Source organism: Anas acuta, chromosome 6 (assembly GCF_963932015.1).
Source record: "Anas acuta chromosome 6, bAnaAcu1.1, whole genome shotgun sequence".
In the NCBI taxonomy this organism is placed as follows: Eukaryota; Metazoa; Chordata; class Aves; order Anseriformes; family Anatidae; genus Anas; species Anas acuta.
In genome coordinates this window covers 15,122,517-15,140,940 of record NC_088984.1, presented here as the reverse complement: position 1 = coordinate 15,140,940, position 18,424 = coordinate 15,122,517, and the positions used below count along the sequence as shown (strand labels likewise).

At 39.9% G+C, this 18,424-nt stretch overlaps 1 protein-coding gene across 4 annotated transcripts in view; it reads left to right on the top strand.

Moving 5' to 3' along the window:
- ADCY5 (adenylate cyclase 5) overlaps nucleotides 1-18,424 on the top strand; it is a 214,705-nt gene that overhangs the window by 107,516 nt on the left and 88,765 nt on the right. For all 4 annotated transcript variants that reach the window (XM_068687512.1, XM_068687513.1, XM_068687515.1 and 1 more), the window contains exon 2: nucleotides 16,508-16,657. In XM_068687512.1, the coding sequence (XP_068543613.1) occupies nucleotides 16,508-16,657 (150 nt within the window). The remainder of the gene's footprint in view (nucleotides 1-16,507; nucleotides 16,658-18,424) is intronic.

Sequence of the window (18,424 nt, the reverse complement as noted above, 5' to 3'; positions counted from 1 at the left end):
TTTAATAGTAGCTGTCAGATAACATTAACGTATTGCTGCTACAAATAAATCAAGCAGGGCTACAAGTGAAGAAGTGAGCAAATGAGAAAGGACAGTCTCGTCCACTGCTATCAGACAAGGCCACCAGGAGTATTGTCTGCTCACTTCACCAGAGAAATTGTTGGCTATATAAAAATATGCTCAGCAGGGACAGCCAGTCCCAGCCAGAAGCCCTCCTTCGTGTGACTACCCACCCAAAGAGCTCCATCTACCAGTTACTCAGAAAGTGGGGAAGAAGCCTTCTGGGATACCCTTGAAGACCATCTCTTTTAAGTCCTGAGGACTGACCTCTTTTTGTGAGGAATGATCTCCTGAGGGAGATGATACACATCATGGTTTATCATGGTTGGTGTGCTAAATCCTGTGGCAGCAGGGGACACTGGTTAAAGACTAAGCAGAATGTGTTGAACAGGCTTCACCCTGAAGCCCGAAACCCCTGTTCAGCCTCCAGACCCTCTTTCTAGGAAAGCTGTAGCTAGTGGAGCTAGCTAGGAGAAGTCATTTCCTCCCACAAAATTATAGCCCTCATTTTTTCAGTGTCCTACCACTTAAGGATACCTGTTTTATGGCTCTCTTTACACTTTGAAGAAGTTCGTTAACTTCATACTGCTTATAAAAGACTTTTTTATCCACTAGTGCAGATGTTTCCAAACTCAGGAGTGCAAGTTGCATCTGGAATATTGTCCTCATACTGCTTGTACAGATTTTGGAAGTATTTCTTGCATTTGAACGCTGTATTAGAAAATCAGCCAGTGTTAACTTGCTTCCAGCTTAGATTGCAGTACACTTAATGCACTGACTTGTCAGGCTCTGCAGATATACCAGCAGGGAAAGTTTGGCGTTTGCGAGCTGGCATAACGTGGCTGGAAAATTACTGTGTTGGTTCTCCCTTCTTAGCGCTTGTTGACATAGTTTGATTAGGTTGTGATAGACTACAAGGAAATATAGATTGTAAACTTAATGTATACCAGACCATTGCCTGGTTCCTGAAAAGCATTCAAGTGTCACTTTGAGTGACTCTGTGATTCAGACAAGTCCTTTGCACGGAAAGCTTAAAAAGTTTCAATAAATTTAAAAAAAGCACAAACTTCTTTCAGAAACAGTTGCTTTTACTGTGTGAAGGTGGAAAGTTATTTCTTGCAGATCCAGCTGTGGAAAGTAGCATCAGTACTTTTGTTTAATTTATACATGATTGTCGTGTTCTTAAAATTCTCACTGTGACAAGTCTTTTGTATTTCCTTAAACTGGTGAAGGGATTATTATGCTGAATTTGACAGGTTAATGATCAAGTAGGAAATCACATAACACTTGTTAGAGCAGTTTCTGATGATACAAAATTAACTCTATCTATGTTCTATGTTCTTCTATTCTATGCAGAAATGCAGGTAAAATCAGAAATTGAATCTAGAGTTTGCAGGTAGGGGAGACAAGTACCAAGAAGACTGCATTAAGATCAATACTCACACATTCCCTACTGAAGTGTTGTGTTTAGTATAGTAAAAGAGATGTAAAACCTTCATTCAGAAGGTTATAAGTCAATACCTAACTAGTGGAATTTGGGGGGGGTGTTGTGTGGAGATAGGTTATTCTAGTGATAGATTGGCCTAATGCAGGATTTCTTGAAGCATCTTTGAAGTATCAGGGTTGGAGTTTGCTCATCTATCAGATAGAGGGATATATGGTAGTTTCTGTGCTAGTTTGAAAGACTGAGTGTGCTAGAAGTGGACTGCCACCCTGTATTTATTCAGTCATTAGCTTCCTTGCTGGAACCACTATGAAGTGTTGGTTTGAAAGGAAACATTTGTGATTTGGGCATTCTCTGATAGTATGATGAGGGAAGCGATATTGACAGCAATATTGACATGCCATTGCTAATAATAATGATAATACTAAAAAGCAGTAAAGCAGTGATCAAAATAAAGGCAGTTGCTTTGGCCAGCATTGGTCTAGATTTGTGCTTGTCATTTTGACAGCAAAAGACCTCACAGCCTGTTTTCAGTCCTCGTATGGGTATGTATTTTAATAACATTTTTTTCCTGCTCAAGCAGAGCAAAGCCAGAACAAGCTGTTCTTCTGGATTCCTGTAGTTCATTTATTCCCAGTGGATTCCAGTGGGAAATAAAATCAACAGCCTCTCCACTTCTGAACAGTGACCCTCACTGCATTTGCTAATACCACTCAGTGTTTGTCTCCATCAAAACTCGGGATATAATTGCTAGACCAGAACATGCAGGAGAACAAGAACTGAGATTTCTGAGATTCAAAAAAGTACATGAATTAGATTTGATTTTGGGTGCCCAAAGACTGCACTTTACTTCAGGAGCAGCTCATTTGTTTAAACAGCTTTTAAGTATCAAACTTTTTATACAGATAGTTTCAGCTCCTAAAACCACATCATCAAAGCATTTTAATGAACTGGTACAAGTTATACACCTGAAAATCTTTGAGTGTGTGGGCTCAGGTGCCAAAAATTGATTTCCCTCTGGGGCCAAGAGAAAAAAGAATTTTTTTTCATCTCCTAGTTAAATTTGCATTTGACTTACCTATCACTTCATGCTGCTTAAATGGATTAGTGATTGAGTCTTGCAGCACAGGAGCTGGAGAGTATTTCCAATAAGCGTACTTTGAAAGTGCACAAAATGGTTTTAATTTACCTGCAGCAGAGCAATTAGAAGTGGGTTCTGTAACACGCATAGCAAGAAATGGCGGTAATAGCCAAATGACAGAAAGGTCAATTTACCAAAACAAAAATGGATAGGAACCCCATCTAATATCTAGTTTAATAGAGAGGGTCTCCTAGAAGAGCTAAAATTGTGGCTGAATCTTAACCCTCAAGATCTGGACTGGAAGTCCACTTTCTGCACGCCTTGACAAGTCGAGAAGGACTCGAATGCTCAAGCAGGTGGCGGGCCGGCAGCGGCCGCCATTTTGTGTCCTCCCGTTGTGGTGCGAGGGGGAGCAGCGTGTTGCTGGTGCACTGCGGTTCCCTGAATTCGGATTTTTGTGTGGTCTTCTATGGAGCCAGGAGTTGGACTCGATGATCCTTGTGGGTCCCTTCCAGCTCAGGATATTCTGTGATTCTGTGAATTATACTCAGGTACACAGACAACAATGTAGTTGGGAGCCTACAGATCAGAGCAAACTGTGGTGGAAGAGGAAGTATATGGAAAAAGGTATTTTCAGAAATATGCTGGTTTCTTTAAAATATAAAATAAAACCTGTACATGGAATTGTCACAACTGTTTTTCCCTTGTTATCAGATCCTGCCAAATAGAAAGAAGATCTCAGGACCCTTGATTCCAATAAATAACTAGCCTGAATTTCTGTAGAGCATTCCATGGTTTGGAAATGTGTAATATCCCTTCAATTCACTGGCTATTAAAACAAACAAACAACAAAAAACAACCACCCTCCAATTCAGTCAGCTTTACTATACAGACAGAGGTAAATGATCATTTAAAGAAAAAAAAAAGATAGTTATAAAAATTAGCAACGATAGCTTCAGTGATTAAATAATTCTGTTGTGTGAATAAAATACTCGTGATGGTGCCAATATTTTATGAGTCTTACCACAAAGTGCTTGACTACTTGAGGTGAAAGGTGGAGAGAGGATTAATTAAATGTTTGTTGGTTCTCTGAAGATTCATGTAGCAATCATACTGTGGGGATGAATTATAGCACATACAGGTAACAACACATCTGTTCATTATAAGCTGTTCAATGGTAAAGCTTCTCTTGCTCTGTTTTGAGAAGATCTGACATTGTAGAAATTGTAATGGAGAAACTCTGGTTGTGTCTTGTACCCTTGGGATCCCCTCAGTCCGGCCTGGCTTCAGGCCACAGCACAGTGTGGAAGCAGTGTGAGCTCCTTGATCAGTGGCGATTACCACCCGTTGAGCAAGTGCCAAGTGTGGGTGTTGAAAAATATTGTGGACATGCCCTTGGTACGTACTGAGAACAGAGGTAAAGGTAATAAATAACCTGTCACCGTTGTCCATTTGCCTAAAACCTTTCTCATGAAAGGATAAATGTCCATGTTGTGCATTGCCTTGTGCCTTTTTTTGTTGCATTCTCTATCAAGTATTAAGAAGTTTGGCATGGTGAAACAAAACAGGGACCAAAGGTATTTAATTGCTTAGTGCTTGCTGTTGATGAATCATTGTATGAGCTATGTCAAGGAACACTGGAGTACTCAAATAGGAACCTAACATACCTAGATCAGGAGAGGTGTAGGCTACGTGCCTTTTTATTCATGAGGTAGCCTGAAGAAATGTGTGCTGTCTGTTTGATACAACTGTTATAGATGGAGTAGCTAAAAGGGGGCTTGACTGAACATGTTCTGGGTAAAATTTAACTGTAGTTAGAATGAAGGAATTCTGCAGAGCTGGGGAAAAAAATGAGATGCCATGGCATAGGATTGTTCACCTCCCCTGAGGGAATTGCACCTGCTGTTATTAAGATGATTTTCTATGTAGGGGATCTTTGACTGCTTCCAGACACTTTACAAATAGATATACTTGAGCACATTTTCCATCCGCTTTCAGTCCGAGGACCAACCTTTTTCTCCTTAAAGTGGAAGCTGTTACTGCCAGGTGCATCTTTTGTTCCTTTGATACTGGAGCTGATGTTACACAAACTGAGAAGCAGAAGCAGAGCTGAGAAGGCATGCTTGCAAAAAAGCACTTCATGGTCAACCAAGTTTCTTCCTGTTTCTGCTGTTTTAAATCTCAAATTCCCTTCCTGAATTCCTTTGGATAGATAACTTCTGGCACTCTATTTCCTGTTGTTTAGACCTGATGTATGCATAGTTGGAGCAAATCATAATTAGATGCTAGCATCTGACCCATGTGCAGTGGAAGAAAACGGTGGGGAAAGTAAATACACTCCTTGGAGTCCAAGTTCAGGTTATTTGCTTGTATCAAATAGGTATTGACAGTCTGATGAAACTCAGTGCTGATTTTCCAACTAGTTTCTGTTTGAAAGCAGCACAGCTTGTTCTGAACTAATTAAACAGTCATTCATAGCAGAGATCTGCTTGGTGCCGATAATCAGATATACCGATATTACACTGTAAAAATGGTATTTTAAGGGCAAATTGAAGCTGTGAAGTTGGACTTTCATGCTAGGCAATGTGACATATTGCCTACTGAGCCTTGATTGAAACTGATAAAAATTTGACTGTGAGGTGATGAATGTTATTCAGTATTTAGGTGGCCTCTGCAACCTTAGTTCTGTTGCCTCATTAAGGCAGTCCCAGGACAAAAATAGTGTTTAATATTGTGTGCCAGCTAGGTGTTGCAACAGAGAACCATTTGGTTCTCTGCAGACCTGCGATTTGAAGGGGCTGTAAACCTAGTTTGTTATTGAGCAGAAGTTATTTTACAGGTGGAAAAAGCAATGGAAAAAAATAGAGTTCTGAATTCAAGTTGTAAAAGAAAAATGTGTAATCATCAGAGAAAAAGTGTAAATGTTTGTGCTTCTCTTTTTTTTTTTTAGTTATAAGCAAAAAAGATACATCTGAGACAGAGGATTTTGTTGCTTGTTTTTTAAGAGTTACACGATACTATTTTCTGTAACTTCTGATGAAAGCATTTTGAGAAGCTTTTCTACTGTTTAGGAAAGATATTTGACATTATAGTTCTCAGAAGAATAGTTGGTTTATTTTAAAGACTGTCTTGGAGATGCAGAGTATGATAGAAGTCAAAGGTAGAGAAGACCCAGTTAAATCTCTTATACATGTCTCTTCTGTTTCTGTTTTCTCCTTGGTTTGCACTGCATATCTGGAGTTATGACTTTCTTCTGTTTACTGTTATTTTACAAGCGCTGCAGCAGGATGCGTGTTAGAGCATTTGGGCCTTCTGTATACCAGCTGATGTGTTCGTTATCATTGCGATCTGTCAAGGACCACCTGCTTTGCCTTTGAAGGGGTATCTCATCTTTGCTCATTATTGATTATCATAAAGCACTAAGAAGTGTTTGATGAGCTAAGATCGGGCAGATTATTTCAGCATTTTCTCTAGCTCTATCTGTCTTAAGTCGATAAACTGATAAGAATAGAGAACTGGATCCAATCAAAAGCTTTTTTATCAAAAGCTACTTGGTAGCTCCCTATTGTATTTAGACCAACAAATGGTATCAGATTACAGTGGTATGCCAAAGAACCAATTTATGATTTCAAATGGTGGGCATGGAACTGATCACATGCTAAAAGATTTTTCACCATTTTGTGCCATTTTTTAAATTATCATTATCTCTTGATAATTTCTTTTTTGTTTGTTTGGTTTCACATGGCTCTCAGTTCTCAGACATAAAGGCCATAACTGCACCTCCTTTTCAGTAGATAGCAAAGCCTCTCAGCTGTATTTTCCTCTTAAAGCAATTACTTGTCTAGTTATCTTCCTAGTTATCAGTTATGTTTGAAGTATTTTTCATAAACTCATTTTGTTTTCAAATGTACTAATAAAGCTCAAAATAATACAAAATGTTGAGTTGTGAAAAGCTTACTAGGCAAGACTAACTGCACAGGTACTGTATTCTTGGAAATGAAAAATCTATTGCAACATCATCACTAAGTGTTTAAGCAGTGAAGCAACAGATGATGTTCACAGGGAAAGTAAACTGCAAACTGATTTATTCATGATCAATATTACCCACTCCAGGGAAAGTATCTCTTTGGGATGTATAAAGACAAGTACTGTATATAATATAAAGCAAACAAGTAAGGCTATTCAATGCGATTTAAACTTCAACAGGACTGTTGTATCAGTTTTTGGATACCATACTTTTTAAGAGGCAAGTAGAGAACTACATAGTCCATGGGGTTTCTTAAGTTCCTTACTGTTCTGTTGTTATGTTACAAAAAAATCTGGAAAAAAAAAAGTCTTCCTTTTTTTTTTTTTTTTTCTCTATATTTCTTCTTCAAATTAGGTTACTTTAAGTATTTGTAATTCACTTTTTTTTTCAAAGTCCACTTCTGTGGTGTACACTATCCTCTTGGGGAGGTCAGTATGACATCAGGTCTATTTTAAGTTCACCTCAGAAAACCTATTCAGCTGCATAATCTCTGGTAATGATCTTTGGGAGAGTAAAAGTACATGTTCAATTATGGACTCAAAATTTTCCACTAGCTGAAGAAATTTGGATTTCTTTTCTTCATATCCTGCCCAATTCTCAGCAGACCCAGCTTATTTCATATGTCAGAATCCAAAGACTCTTCCAAATTGTGCATCTTGAGCAAAATTATGTTGATTTGTTTGTTTCTGTTAAGCATTTGAATTTTTACAGTATTGTAATACCAATATTTCCAGGATATTCATCTTATACATTTGCCAGCGAGAGCAGAAGGCCCTAGCAAAAATAACCATCAATTGTAGCATATCTCAGTTCAAGAAGCCAGCTTCTTGCCATTTCAGAATGTTTAAAGAAATTAACGATGCAGTCTAGTGGTATGGGACTTGGAGAATGTTTTCAATACTTATGCCTTGAAAGTATAATTTGATTTTTTTTTCCTTCAGATATTGCAAAGCAATTAAAAATGTGCCCTTCACTGCGAAAAGCACATCTAGTAGCTGAGTAACCAAGTTGTTGGAGCTATCAGAAAAGAATGAGGTTCATCTTGGCTTATTTTAAAATATTGGTTTGGTTTGATCCTGGAATTGTGAGGCTGTGTGTTTGTGTGTATATCTGGAGGAAAGACAGGGTGGGGGACCTGAGAAGAGAATCCAAGGTGGACAGCAGTGAGAGTTACAGTACAAGTGAAGTATTGCAGGTCAAAAAGCAGAGGAAAGAATGGCTCAATATAGAGAAATAAAGGCAAGCTAAATTGTGTTGTGTAATTTGTATTACACAGAGCTGATTGTAAACATTGCAGTTAGGAGTTAGGTTGTCTTACACTTGTCTGTATAAACAGCTCTGAAGAGTCTCTCTAAAATCACTATTGTTTTTCTGCAGACCTTTGAAATTCAGCATGACAAAGCTGAAGGCCAAGGAATGTGCCTTCAAGCTGTCCATTGTGCTCAATTAAAATTTGGTTGAGATTTTGCCTTTTTTTTTTTTTTTTGCATTGCTGAAACGGAATCTGTTTGATTTAAACATCCAGTTTATCTCTGTAAGATACAACACTGAATCTCAGCTTGTATGCGACCCCTCCCATGCAGACACAAGCTTAGCTTAGTGTAACAGCTGGCAAAGCAGCACGTTGGCTTTTAAAGCAGGGTGTTCAGTTGGGATCCTCTCAGATCCCTCCTAGGTAAGCTTGTATGTTAGCAGGGGCTGTGTGTGCTCTGTGCTATCTGTTAGGAGTGCTGCTCCTGCGCCGCGTGTGATAAAAGTCACTGCTTCAGTTCGAGAGCAAAGACTTAGTGGTTCTTGGGGAGTTTTGTATATTAAAAATGTGTGTTGGGATATGGGTTTATGAGGAAGGAGCCTAGCTGGTGGGAACCTGAAGCAACAGAAGAAGGAAGGGGGTTGTCCTTAAAATGAAAACAAGAGAAAATAATCCATCTGTAGTCCACTCTTTCTCTCATCTTCTATTTCTTCCCACACAAACAAGCAAAACCAACCTAACTCACCACCACCCAAAAAACACACACTCAACTGCCTGGGAAATAATGATTTTTATATTTTACAGACTGTATTTAGGGCACTCATTTCTGCCTGCTGAGCAATTGGCAAATGCTCTCTTTTCCCAGATAAATAAGACTTTCATGTAACTAGATAAATATTTTTGTTTTCCCAGTGACCTGGAGGTGACGCCTGTGCTTAAATGACAGTGGAAGATAAGGGGCGATGCACTGCCAGTGTCTGAGCACAAGGCTCCCAGAGAGATTCCCAAAAACACTAAGGACTGGGGTGCGCTGTGGTGGGGAGGCAGAGGGATGTTGATGTTGAGGGATGTAATTTTGCTTATTTAGTATGGGCATTTTTTCTCATAGCCACTGGAAGCAGCACAGGTCTTGGGAAACATGCTTCTCTGTGAAGTGTGTTTGCGTTTGCTGGCAGCAGGGTGATTGCAAGGCAGAGCACCCCGTGCCAGGAGGATGAGAGAGCAGGTGGTGGCAGCTGTGGAGGTGACCGTGAAGATCTGGGATGGGCTGTGGAGGTCACCATGGCTGAGATCTTGTAGGAAAATACTGGCTGCTGTGTTCCACCTGATACCAACCAAAAAAAAAATGCAGAAAAGCAAAGTAAGCAAAGGCCTGCTCCCATCATGGGTCAAATCAAAATACACATTTGCTTGCTCAGTTAGTGTGTATTAAATGGAGTGTCATGCTTTTGTCAGTGTAGTACAGATGTGTTTTCACTAGGCTCAAGTTAGGTGGGCTGGCATGTTAAACCTGCCCAGAGCTGCAGGAGTCCCCTGCTCCATTTCTAGCACATTTTGCCTCGTGGAGGCTGTGACAGCGACTGCCGAGAGGTTGGCATTGGAAGTGGCCAAAGGCACTGCTGGTGCTCAGCTCTCCTGCCAGTGCACACGTGGTGAGGAGAGGCATCTGGCTGGTGGGATGCTCAGATAAGGAGCTGGAGGAGACAGCCTGGGTGCAACGACTTAGCAGAAGTGGCAATTTAAATAATAAGGTAAGGGGTGAATTGTTAACAGGACAAGGGAAGGGAGAAATGCCTCTGTTCCCTGTCTAAAAGATGCATGGAAACTTGGTTGCTGTGGGGATTCAGTGAGGATGGACGATAGGACCTGGGGATCTCCTTCCCTGCTATTTTGTTCCTAGCAGAGAGCTTCCTCCCTACCAGGCAGTGCCACCACGCAGAGGATGCTTTGCTGGGATCAAGATAGAGTTCCAGGAAAATTTAGACACAGAAATACTTCTTTTAGTTGGTGTTATGCCAAGATTTGGTCAGGACAGTGTATTCTCCTCCTCTGCACCTTATCACTCAGTAACTGAAGAAAATAGGATCTTGCTGAAATCCCAGTGGAAAAATTAATTCAAAAAACAAACAAACAAAATAAACCCACTGATGAGGAAGTAGAATTTATCAGTTTGATGTAGGAATGTTTCTTCTTGAGCTTACTAAAAATACATCTGTTTGTAATATTTTTGTTCTTTAATAAAATTGTGATTAAAAGTTTTAGTTACGAACCCAAATCATAAATACTGTCCTTTATGTTTCTGTATTCTGTATGGCAATGAGGATATCAGCAGGAAGGAGTGCACGCAAGGTTTGCTATTACAGCAGTCAGTAAATGAATGAAAATCTTGTAGAACAGGGTATAAGGTTAAAATTAAGAAAGCAGCAGCAAACATTTGGCTGTCATCTGAAACAACTGGAAGAATTGAAAAATATCAAAATGTTATTTTTTTCCTCTGGAAGAGGTATGCAGTATATTATGTCTTTACCTGCAGGTATGTATTTTAAAGGTGATTTAGATATTAATTTTTTATTCTGAAGACTGAACTTACGCGGGGCAAAATAATTGTTTGTCTTTCCCTTGGGAGTAGAAGAGCATCACGTGTTGGGGTGGAAAGGTGAGGTGGTCACTGAAATATACAGAATGAGTAGCTTCAGTGCTTCAGTGTAGTGCTTCTGTTGGCTTGAATTCTTCAGCAAATATATTCACAAGCGGCATGAGGGTGCTTTCAGTGTTTTCAGCCCTGGTACCACGGCTTCACTCTCAAGAAGTAACTTTATGCTGAATGTAGAATCTAGTGGAAAGGTTGAAGTAGGCAGCTTGTGCTCCTTGTAGGCTTCCTAAATGGAAGGAACGTGCAAAAAAAGTGTCAAAAGAATTTCTACAAGGAATTTTTTTGTTCTCAGCATTAACTGCGTGGATACACTGCCTATGTAGAGCATCACTCTTCAATAAATTCTGCAGATTTTGGATTGCTAAATTATGCCATGACATAGGGAAGGAAGCATTTAAATTTTCAGAGCTGGCTTCAGTAGCACTACTCATACATAAAGTGCACTTAGAGAAGTCTTTGGAAGATAGTGGCTATAATCAGTATTCTGTGCTGCTCGAGATCCAAATAAGTGGTAGCTGCACAGAAGGAGCAGAACAGAGAGGGAAGGCACCATTTAGCAACTTCAGAAAATGTGTTCTGAGACTGGTGTATTGATTTAATCTTTTGTTGTTGCCGTTATTTCAAGAACTCAGTAGAAGTACTTGTCACATTTAAAATAGTAATAATAAAAAAACTCGTCCTAATTTCTTCGCTAGTACTTTTCTTGTTCTTTACTGGCCAAGCATGAGGAGAGGACCACATGACTCGATTTAATTATATTTTTAGCATAATCTACAAGTTTTCACTTTCTTAGTACTCTGTTAGTTGTAGCTTTGGGAAATGGGAGATGTTGTATATACAGCACAAATACATCAGTAATTTGATCTTGCTGCCAGCTGATGTTGTCTTTCTTCTTAATTTTCATTATGCCTTTGGCTCTGTAGCTGCTTCAGTTTTGTTGTTTGTTTTTAGTTTAGTTTTGTTTTATTATTTTACTAGATATTCATATATAAAAAGGCAATACAGGGTTAATTGCTGTTCAGGGAAAGTGTTTAAAAAACAGCATCAGCTATACCTCCTAACAATTTTTTTTCATGTTTGCACTTCTTATTTTTGAAGCTTTAAAATGTATCCATGCGTCCAATTCTGAATCACACACATAGGTGCTATAGAAATACACTTAGCACTTTTGTACACCATCATATTTTTGTTCTTATATTCCATTTCAGATAAGTATTAAAATTTTGTAACAATTTTTCCTCAAAAGTAAACTCTCAAAAGTAAATCTAATTTCAGTGTTTGCCCCTGTAATTAATAATTGGTCCCCTTGGTCAATTTGCTATACAACCACTATAAAAGGTAGTCTAGAAACTCAGTTGTTGTCTGCTGTTAACCTAGCTGCTCTACCAATAATTGATTTAACAAAAGATTTCCTACTGGATAACAGTTATGAGAACTGAAAAGCAGAGGCAGAGCAGTGAAAAACTCCAGAAAGGTGGGACACATCGTTCGTTTCCTCTGGATAGTTTCCTGTGACTTTTTGGTCTCTGTGTGTCATAGAATCATAGAAGGGTTTGGGTTGGAAGGGACCATAAAGATCATCTAGTCCCAATGCTACCCACTAGAGCAGGTTGCTCACAGCCCCATCTAACCTGGCCTTAAACATTAGGTGCTTTCCTTCTCCTTTTGACTTTTTTACTGTCCCACAGTAAAAGCTTGAAAAGAGGGTGTCTGCAAAATGGGACTTCATGAAATAGCAAAATATTCTGATTTAAATGAAAAATAAATAGAAAAAAAAATATTGCTGTGTGGTGTTAGAAACTAGTAGAGAATGGCTCAATGCTGGGATCTCAGAACAGAAATAACCCTGAGCCTCTGCAAGAGAAGTTGACTAGAGGAGGGTAACTTGGAAAACAAATAAATAAATAAATAAAAGCTGTGATTACAATAATGAGCTGTGATATTCAGAGGAATATGGCCCGTATTTTCCTGGTAGTAACCATCTTTGTTTTCTCTGGCAGAGGTAAGGAACTAACAAAATTTATCTTGGTGCTACCCCTCTTAAGCATGTTGTTGTCTCTTAATTACATATTGAATAGCAGCTGGTGTTTGAAGAGTAATCAAATAGAAAGTTAGTAAGGAGAAGCTGGGCAATATTGATTCAAGCTGATATTTCTTTCTGCTTGTGATGGTCTGGAAGACTTGGTGATCACTGAACCATCAGGGTTCCTCCTCAGTCTTGCCTGAAATGCCCAAAACATCAATTTTGTAACAATAGAGGCAGACTGGATTTAGCTCTCAATTTTGATTTTGTAATACCAGGTTTTCATAACTCCTCGAACACGTGGAACTAAACTGTTCCCATCTCCCTCTCTCTATTTTTTTTCTTCCTTCCATCACCAAGAAAAAAAAATATTGAAAACAGTTTCCTGCAAGGGACTCAACAAAAGCCTTACACTGCTCTGGTTGTGAGCTAAAATCAAAGTGACTGGAAACTGGCCACTCTGCTCTGCTGTATGCGACTGAGAGATCTATTATTTCAGGGGAATGAAGAAGTCGCGCTAATTTTTTGAGAAACCCTCCAAGTACTTTTTGCTAGATACTGAATTGCCTTTAAAGAGCTCTGCCTCAGTAACATCAGGATAATAGCATTTCACTGCCACACACAGGTGCTCTAAGAGTAAACATATTAGCTTATGAAACACTCAAATATGGCAATACTGTAGGCCAGCTTAATAGCTTATCTAGGATTTATAGGTAAGTGAAGTGGTCTTTTATAAACTATTATTTTCTAAAATCAGAAGGGCAGGAAACTTCCTAGTTTAAATGTCTAGCGAGGCAGGGGAAGGAAATCAGCTCCAAAATAGCCAACTGTATTTTCCCACTGCCTTGAACAGCTCTTCAAGCACAGATTGTCTGAAATAGTTGCCATGATATGTTTTTACTTTTCAGGCCATGGAGCTTAGGGAATCAGTTTTTTAATATCTACATCATTTCTTTCCTCCTGGGACTGAAGCTGGTTACCATAGCAAAATGGCAAGGAAGCTGATAAGCTTGTAGTACCATTTGGCAAACAGGGTACAAATTTATTTTATTAAGACAGCGGACTGTGAAAAAATTGAGATTAGATATTCTTTTCTTTTTTCTTTTTCTTTTTTTTTTCTGCTTTAATATAGTTTAAAATACTCATGAAGAAAATTATTGAGAACACATATTGAACAAATGCTCTTGCCTACATAACAAGTGTTGCTGCAAATAGTAGGAGCTGCAGTTTCAAATCTCTGCAGATCTTTGATACTCTCAACATTACATTGATTTCCCTCTTTCTCTCCCTATGGCATCCCTCAAAGATGCCATACTGTGAATTAAATGAGCTTCTATTTAACAGAATAGTTACAGGTGTCTGTCTCTTTCTACTTAAAAATTACATTGCCATATAGTTTTTATTCCCCGTAGACAAAGCATGGTCATCTGTGTCTGTCTTATAAATCAGTCTGTGAAGTCCCTTGGATACACCCATGAAGGATGTGCCCACGAAGAGCTTCTCTTCAGGACTGAGCTGTTCCTTTTATCTGCTCAGCTAACTCCTGAGACATAGACTGGCATCTAAACCAGCCATTTTCTGCTGTTCTGGGTGCAAGAGTTGAGTCAGTATTTTGGGGAGTTTGCTTTGGGTTTGCACTACTAACTCTAAGTGAAATCAAGTCTTGTCTTTTTGGGGTTAAAAAAAGAAAATGGAATATTTCCTGAAAGTCATTTGTGCTCTCATCTTTTTCCATTTTGAATATGTGATGCGTGCTGTTTTATGTGCACTGACAAATTTTCCATTTACTGTAAAATTAAATAGTTCCAATAGAGAGGATTTGGGAGTCTCACTGTAATCCAGCCATGCAAAACATGCTACTTAGCATTAACCCACTCGAGCTCATACCAACCATCCTGAACTTGGAGAAGTGCTGTTCCCAGGCTGCCAGTAATGCAGCCGTGGAGCAGGACTCAGAGTAACTCCCAGGAAAGCCTACTTCTGCTCCTTTTTTTAAAGATGCTTCTTCAAGAAAATGAGCGCTAGTATTTTTTGTACTTTGTGGGGATTTTTCATCCTTAAAACCCCACATTTTTGCTCATTATAAGCAAAAAAATGTGATGCAGCAGTGCAAGGGCAAGATGTAGGTGGCAGCTGGCTGGTGTCTGATCAGTTTGGGAAAGAAATGTGGGGCCTCAGACATGGGAAGATCCAGACAGCCATAGAAAGAGCTGAGTAAGAAGCCAATTGTAAGGGGAATATGTGAGTTTTGGGTCGGGGCTTATTGCATGTGTGTGTATGACCTGCGCCGTAGCCCATCTGTCCCTTGCATGGACTCTGGATGGAGGGAGCAATCTGCAAGGGATGAGAAGTAGTTTCCTCCTTGGAAACTGGTTACCTGCAGATACGTGTAAGTGATACTGATGGTAACCACCTATGGGTATATAAATATATGTAGATAAAACCTGTGGGTCACTGTGTTTTACTGTCATACCTAAGTGGGGGAACTCAGTGCAGGCGCATGCGGCACTTTCATGCAGGAGCTTTGGGTGTTGCCATCTACTGGCAGCCATCCACCAAGAGGAAAAGTCCCTCAGCTGGCTGTACTTTAACGTATTGCTTCTTTTGAACTGAAAGATGGGATTTTTTTGTATAAATCCTCTTTCAGGTCAGAGTTGTTAATAAAACAATTTCTGCTGTCTTCTGCATATGGATGTAGCCAGTCCCAGCGGGCTTTCTCTGAGACACTGTTGCTCTTCGGGATGTTGGTGTGTGACACGGGGACAGCTCCTCTCTCCTGCACTAAACGTGGTCTGGGGAGTCCTGAGCATCCACTGTGAGCTTGGGGTTTGACAGGCACCCACACAGGTGCTGCCTTCAGAGCCTGGCCCTGCCTTTTCAGGGAAGGGGTTGGTCTGGAAATTACTAGTAACAAAGGCAATGGGTATGTCTGAACTCATTAGAGAATAGGCCAAAGATTCCTATTTTTAAGAATCTTGCAATTCTAACTGTCTTTTTTTCCCCTAGAAGAGATGAGAGGTGTTCCAAATAAGTCTGTCCTCAAAGGGAGAGACAGTACAGCTTGTGCAGCTCTCCAGAAGTTGTATTTTGACCTCTGTCAAGGGAAATGTTTATATGATACTGTCAGAAGCAGTTTGAACATTATACATGAACCAAATGCTAGCAATGGGCATGTTTTTTTCCTTTTTATTAAAAAATGGTTAGGAAATAAGAGAGTTGCAACACCAGTTTTCAGCAAAAGTTATGTGATTGCTTTGTTACAAAACATAATCCATGTGGAAGCAGAAGAGCGACGTAGCTTTTCCCTTGTACTTGTCCAATCCAAATATACACCAGACTTAATAACTCTTTCTGTAGTCATGTTCACAAAAATGTTAAAAATGTATTTTGAACATAAAATTTTGTAACAGATCTTTTTTAGATGAACTAGATATTACAATTGCTCTTAAACCCTGTGAAAAAAAAACAGCATTTTCCCTTCATTATTTAAGCACTATTTCAAAGTAGTGGTTTAATGTATCTTTAGTATGTTTTCAAGCCAGATATGTAGGTACACAAGCACAGAAATATTTGTGTTCCTCTTCAGGTCTGTCTTCATGAGTCCTAGCCGCATCTTAGCTGACACAGTAGTAGCATTTTTAGATGGATTTTTGTTGTAGTAGTTGCAAGGTACTGGATTACCAAAAGCAAGATTACAGTATTGCTAGTAGAGTTGTATTTTTACAGTGAAGTGATACATAGTGTTAAGAACATATATTTAAGGCCATATATGGAAGTTTTGTATTTAAAAACTAGAGAAGTGAACTACACTGGAATTAAGAGCTTAAGGTTTAACCATGGCTTGGATCAGGGAGTCATGGAATGGGCTGAGCTCTAGCTGTGCTTTGTTACTGATGGCAGTTTTCCAAAATGTAATCAAGTATTTCTTTTTTTCTTTTTCTTTTTTTTTTTTTTCCTTTTGTTGCAGCTGGTCTCCAATGTTCTCATCTTCTCCTGTACAAACATTGTAGGCGTCTGTACCCACTACCCAGCAGAGGTGTCCCAAAGACAGGCTTTCCAGGAGACGAGGGAATGCATACAAGCCAGGCTGCATTCTCAAAGGGAAAACCAGCAGCAGGTAAGAGCAACAGTGGGAAATAAAAAATGAAATTGCTGAAATGGAATTAGCATGCAAATTGTTCCTGTAGGATTGGAATTGCAGGCCTCTTGCTTGATGACTGATGCAGGCAAGAATAGGCCGATAGGAGACAGCAGGCTTTTTAAAGGCTTGAAAGAGAACTCAGGGAGTATTTCCTCCCCAGTGCACTGATGGATTTGTCCACAGACATTAACAAATCCTGTGGACTCTGCTCTGCAGATGAAAATTACATAGTACACAGAGTGTGCACTGTTTTTTTGCACACATTGGAGCTGAGTGTTGAACACGGATGCAGCACGCAGGCTTCAGGTGGACCCTGTTTGTGAGGACAAAATGCGGTATGTTTGTCAGCAAAGCCACTACCCACAGATAAGGCAGGTTTCTGAAGTGAAAGAGATAAAAATTGGGCCACAGAATATACTGTCCCTTGATGCTTCCAGAGAGAGTCTTCTTCTTGCCTTGTCCAAGGTTCCCTGCCTGCTTGCACACCTCTGTGCACCGTATAGGCCTCAAGTCAATTCTATTTTATTGATAAGTAAGTTTCATCAATATGTCCAATGTTTGTGTGCTATAAAAAGACCTGTGGCTGCCAATAAACAGCCCAGTTTTCAAGGGGACCGACCATATTGGCTCCCCTAATTCAGTTGTGGGTTCTGTGGCAACGAACCTCTTGTCTCCTCAGGATTAGATATGAAAGACTTTTTGGGCAGTGTGACTATTCCTTTACTAATACACATCTCTAACCTGCAGTGTGTCTTGCAGTGGTCTTTCCCATCCAATTTGAAGGGAATCATGAAATGGGGCTTCCAGTCTTCCCTTGAGAGGTATCCTGTAGCTTGGTTGTGGCTGTGAACTTGGGGAACAGGTCAGGGGAATGAATCGAGTGGAGCATCTTTTTATCTCTGTGGCAACACAGCTTATTTTTCCCTCATGTCCCAGCCCATCTGCATCTATGGATCAGTCTTTTGGCAGTGTTTATGAGGTTCTTCTGGCTGACATACTTGCTGCTTAACCCTTACGGTTATTTTGACTATATATATATGAATACCAAATTCACAATCGCAGCTCCTTTTTCCTTTGTTACAAATGTAGTTTCAGAAAGGTGAAACAAGTGGCCAGTCCTCCTTTGGCACCCTGAAATGAAGGAAAGAACTGAGCCAAGAGAATATCCTATTTTATGTATTGATTCCTCTTCTGCTGAGAGGCTGCCTTTGCATGTCTCAAATGCATGTGCTCTTCTGGATTTAGGAGCTTCTGTGCCAGAAATACCACATGAAAAATGTCCTTACAAGTGCCATATTCTTAGGCCTTTTTACCTGTCCCTCTTCCCCTCCCCAAAGGTACCATACCATGCAGGAGAAAGCTAGGACATCAGTAAAACACAGGTCAAAGCCAGTCACTAAGATGTGCCCTGCAGTACATCCAGCAGGAACTGTGGATCCTGGCAGCTGGGGACTCCTAATAAGATTATTTGCTGCTACAGCCTGTGCCGACATTGATTTCCAGGTTCAGTTCAGATGCCTCCCTATGCATAATGCATCGAGATAATCTAGAGGTGACAGCAGATGCAAATACCGGCAGCTCAGCCTGTGTCTGTGAGAGCTGGTCTCCAAATAGGCATGGAGGGAAAGAGCCCAGCGCTCTTATCGTTTGCCTGTTTCTGGAGACCTGACGATGCTCTTGTGTGCTGTTCTCTATTAAAGGCAGGCAGATTATCTCCGGCAAAGGAGTGTATATTTTCCCTTA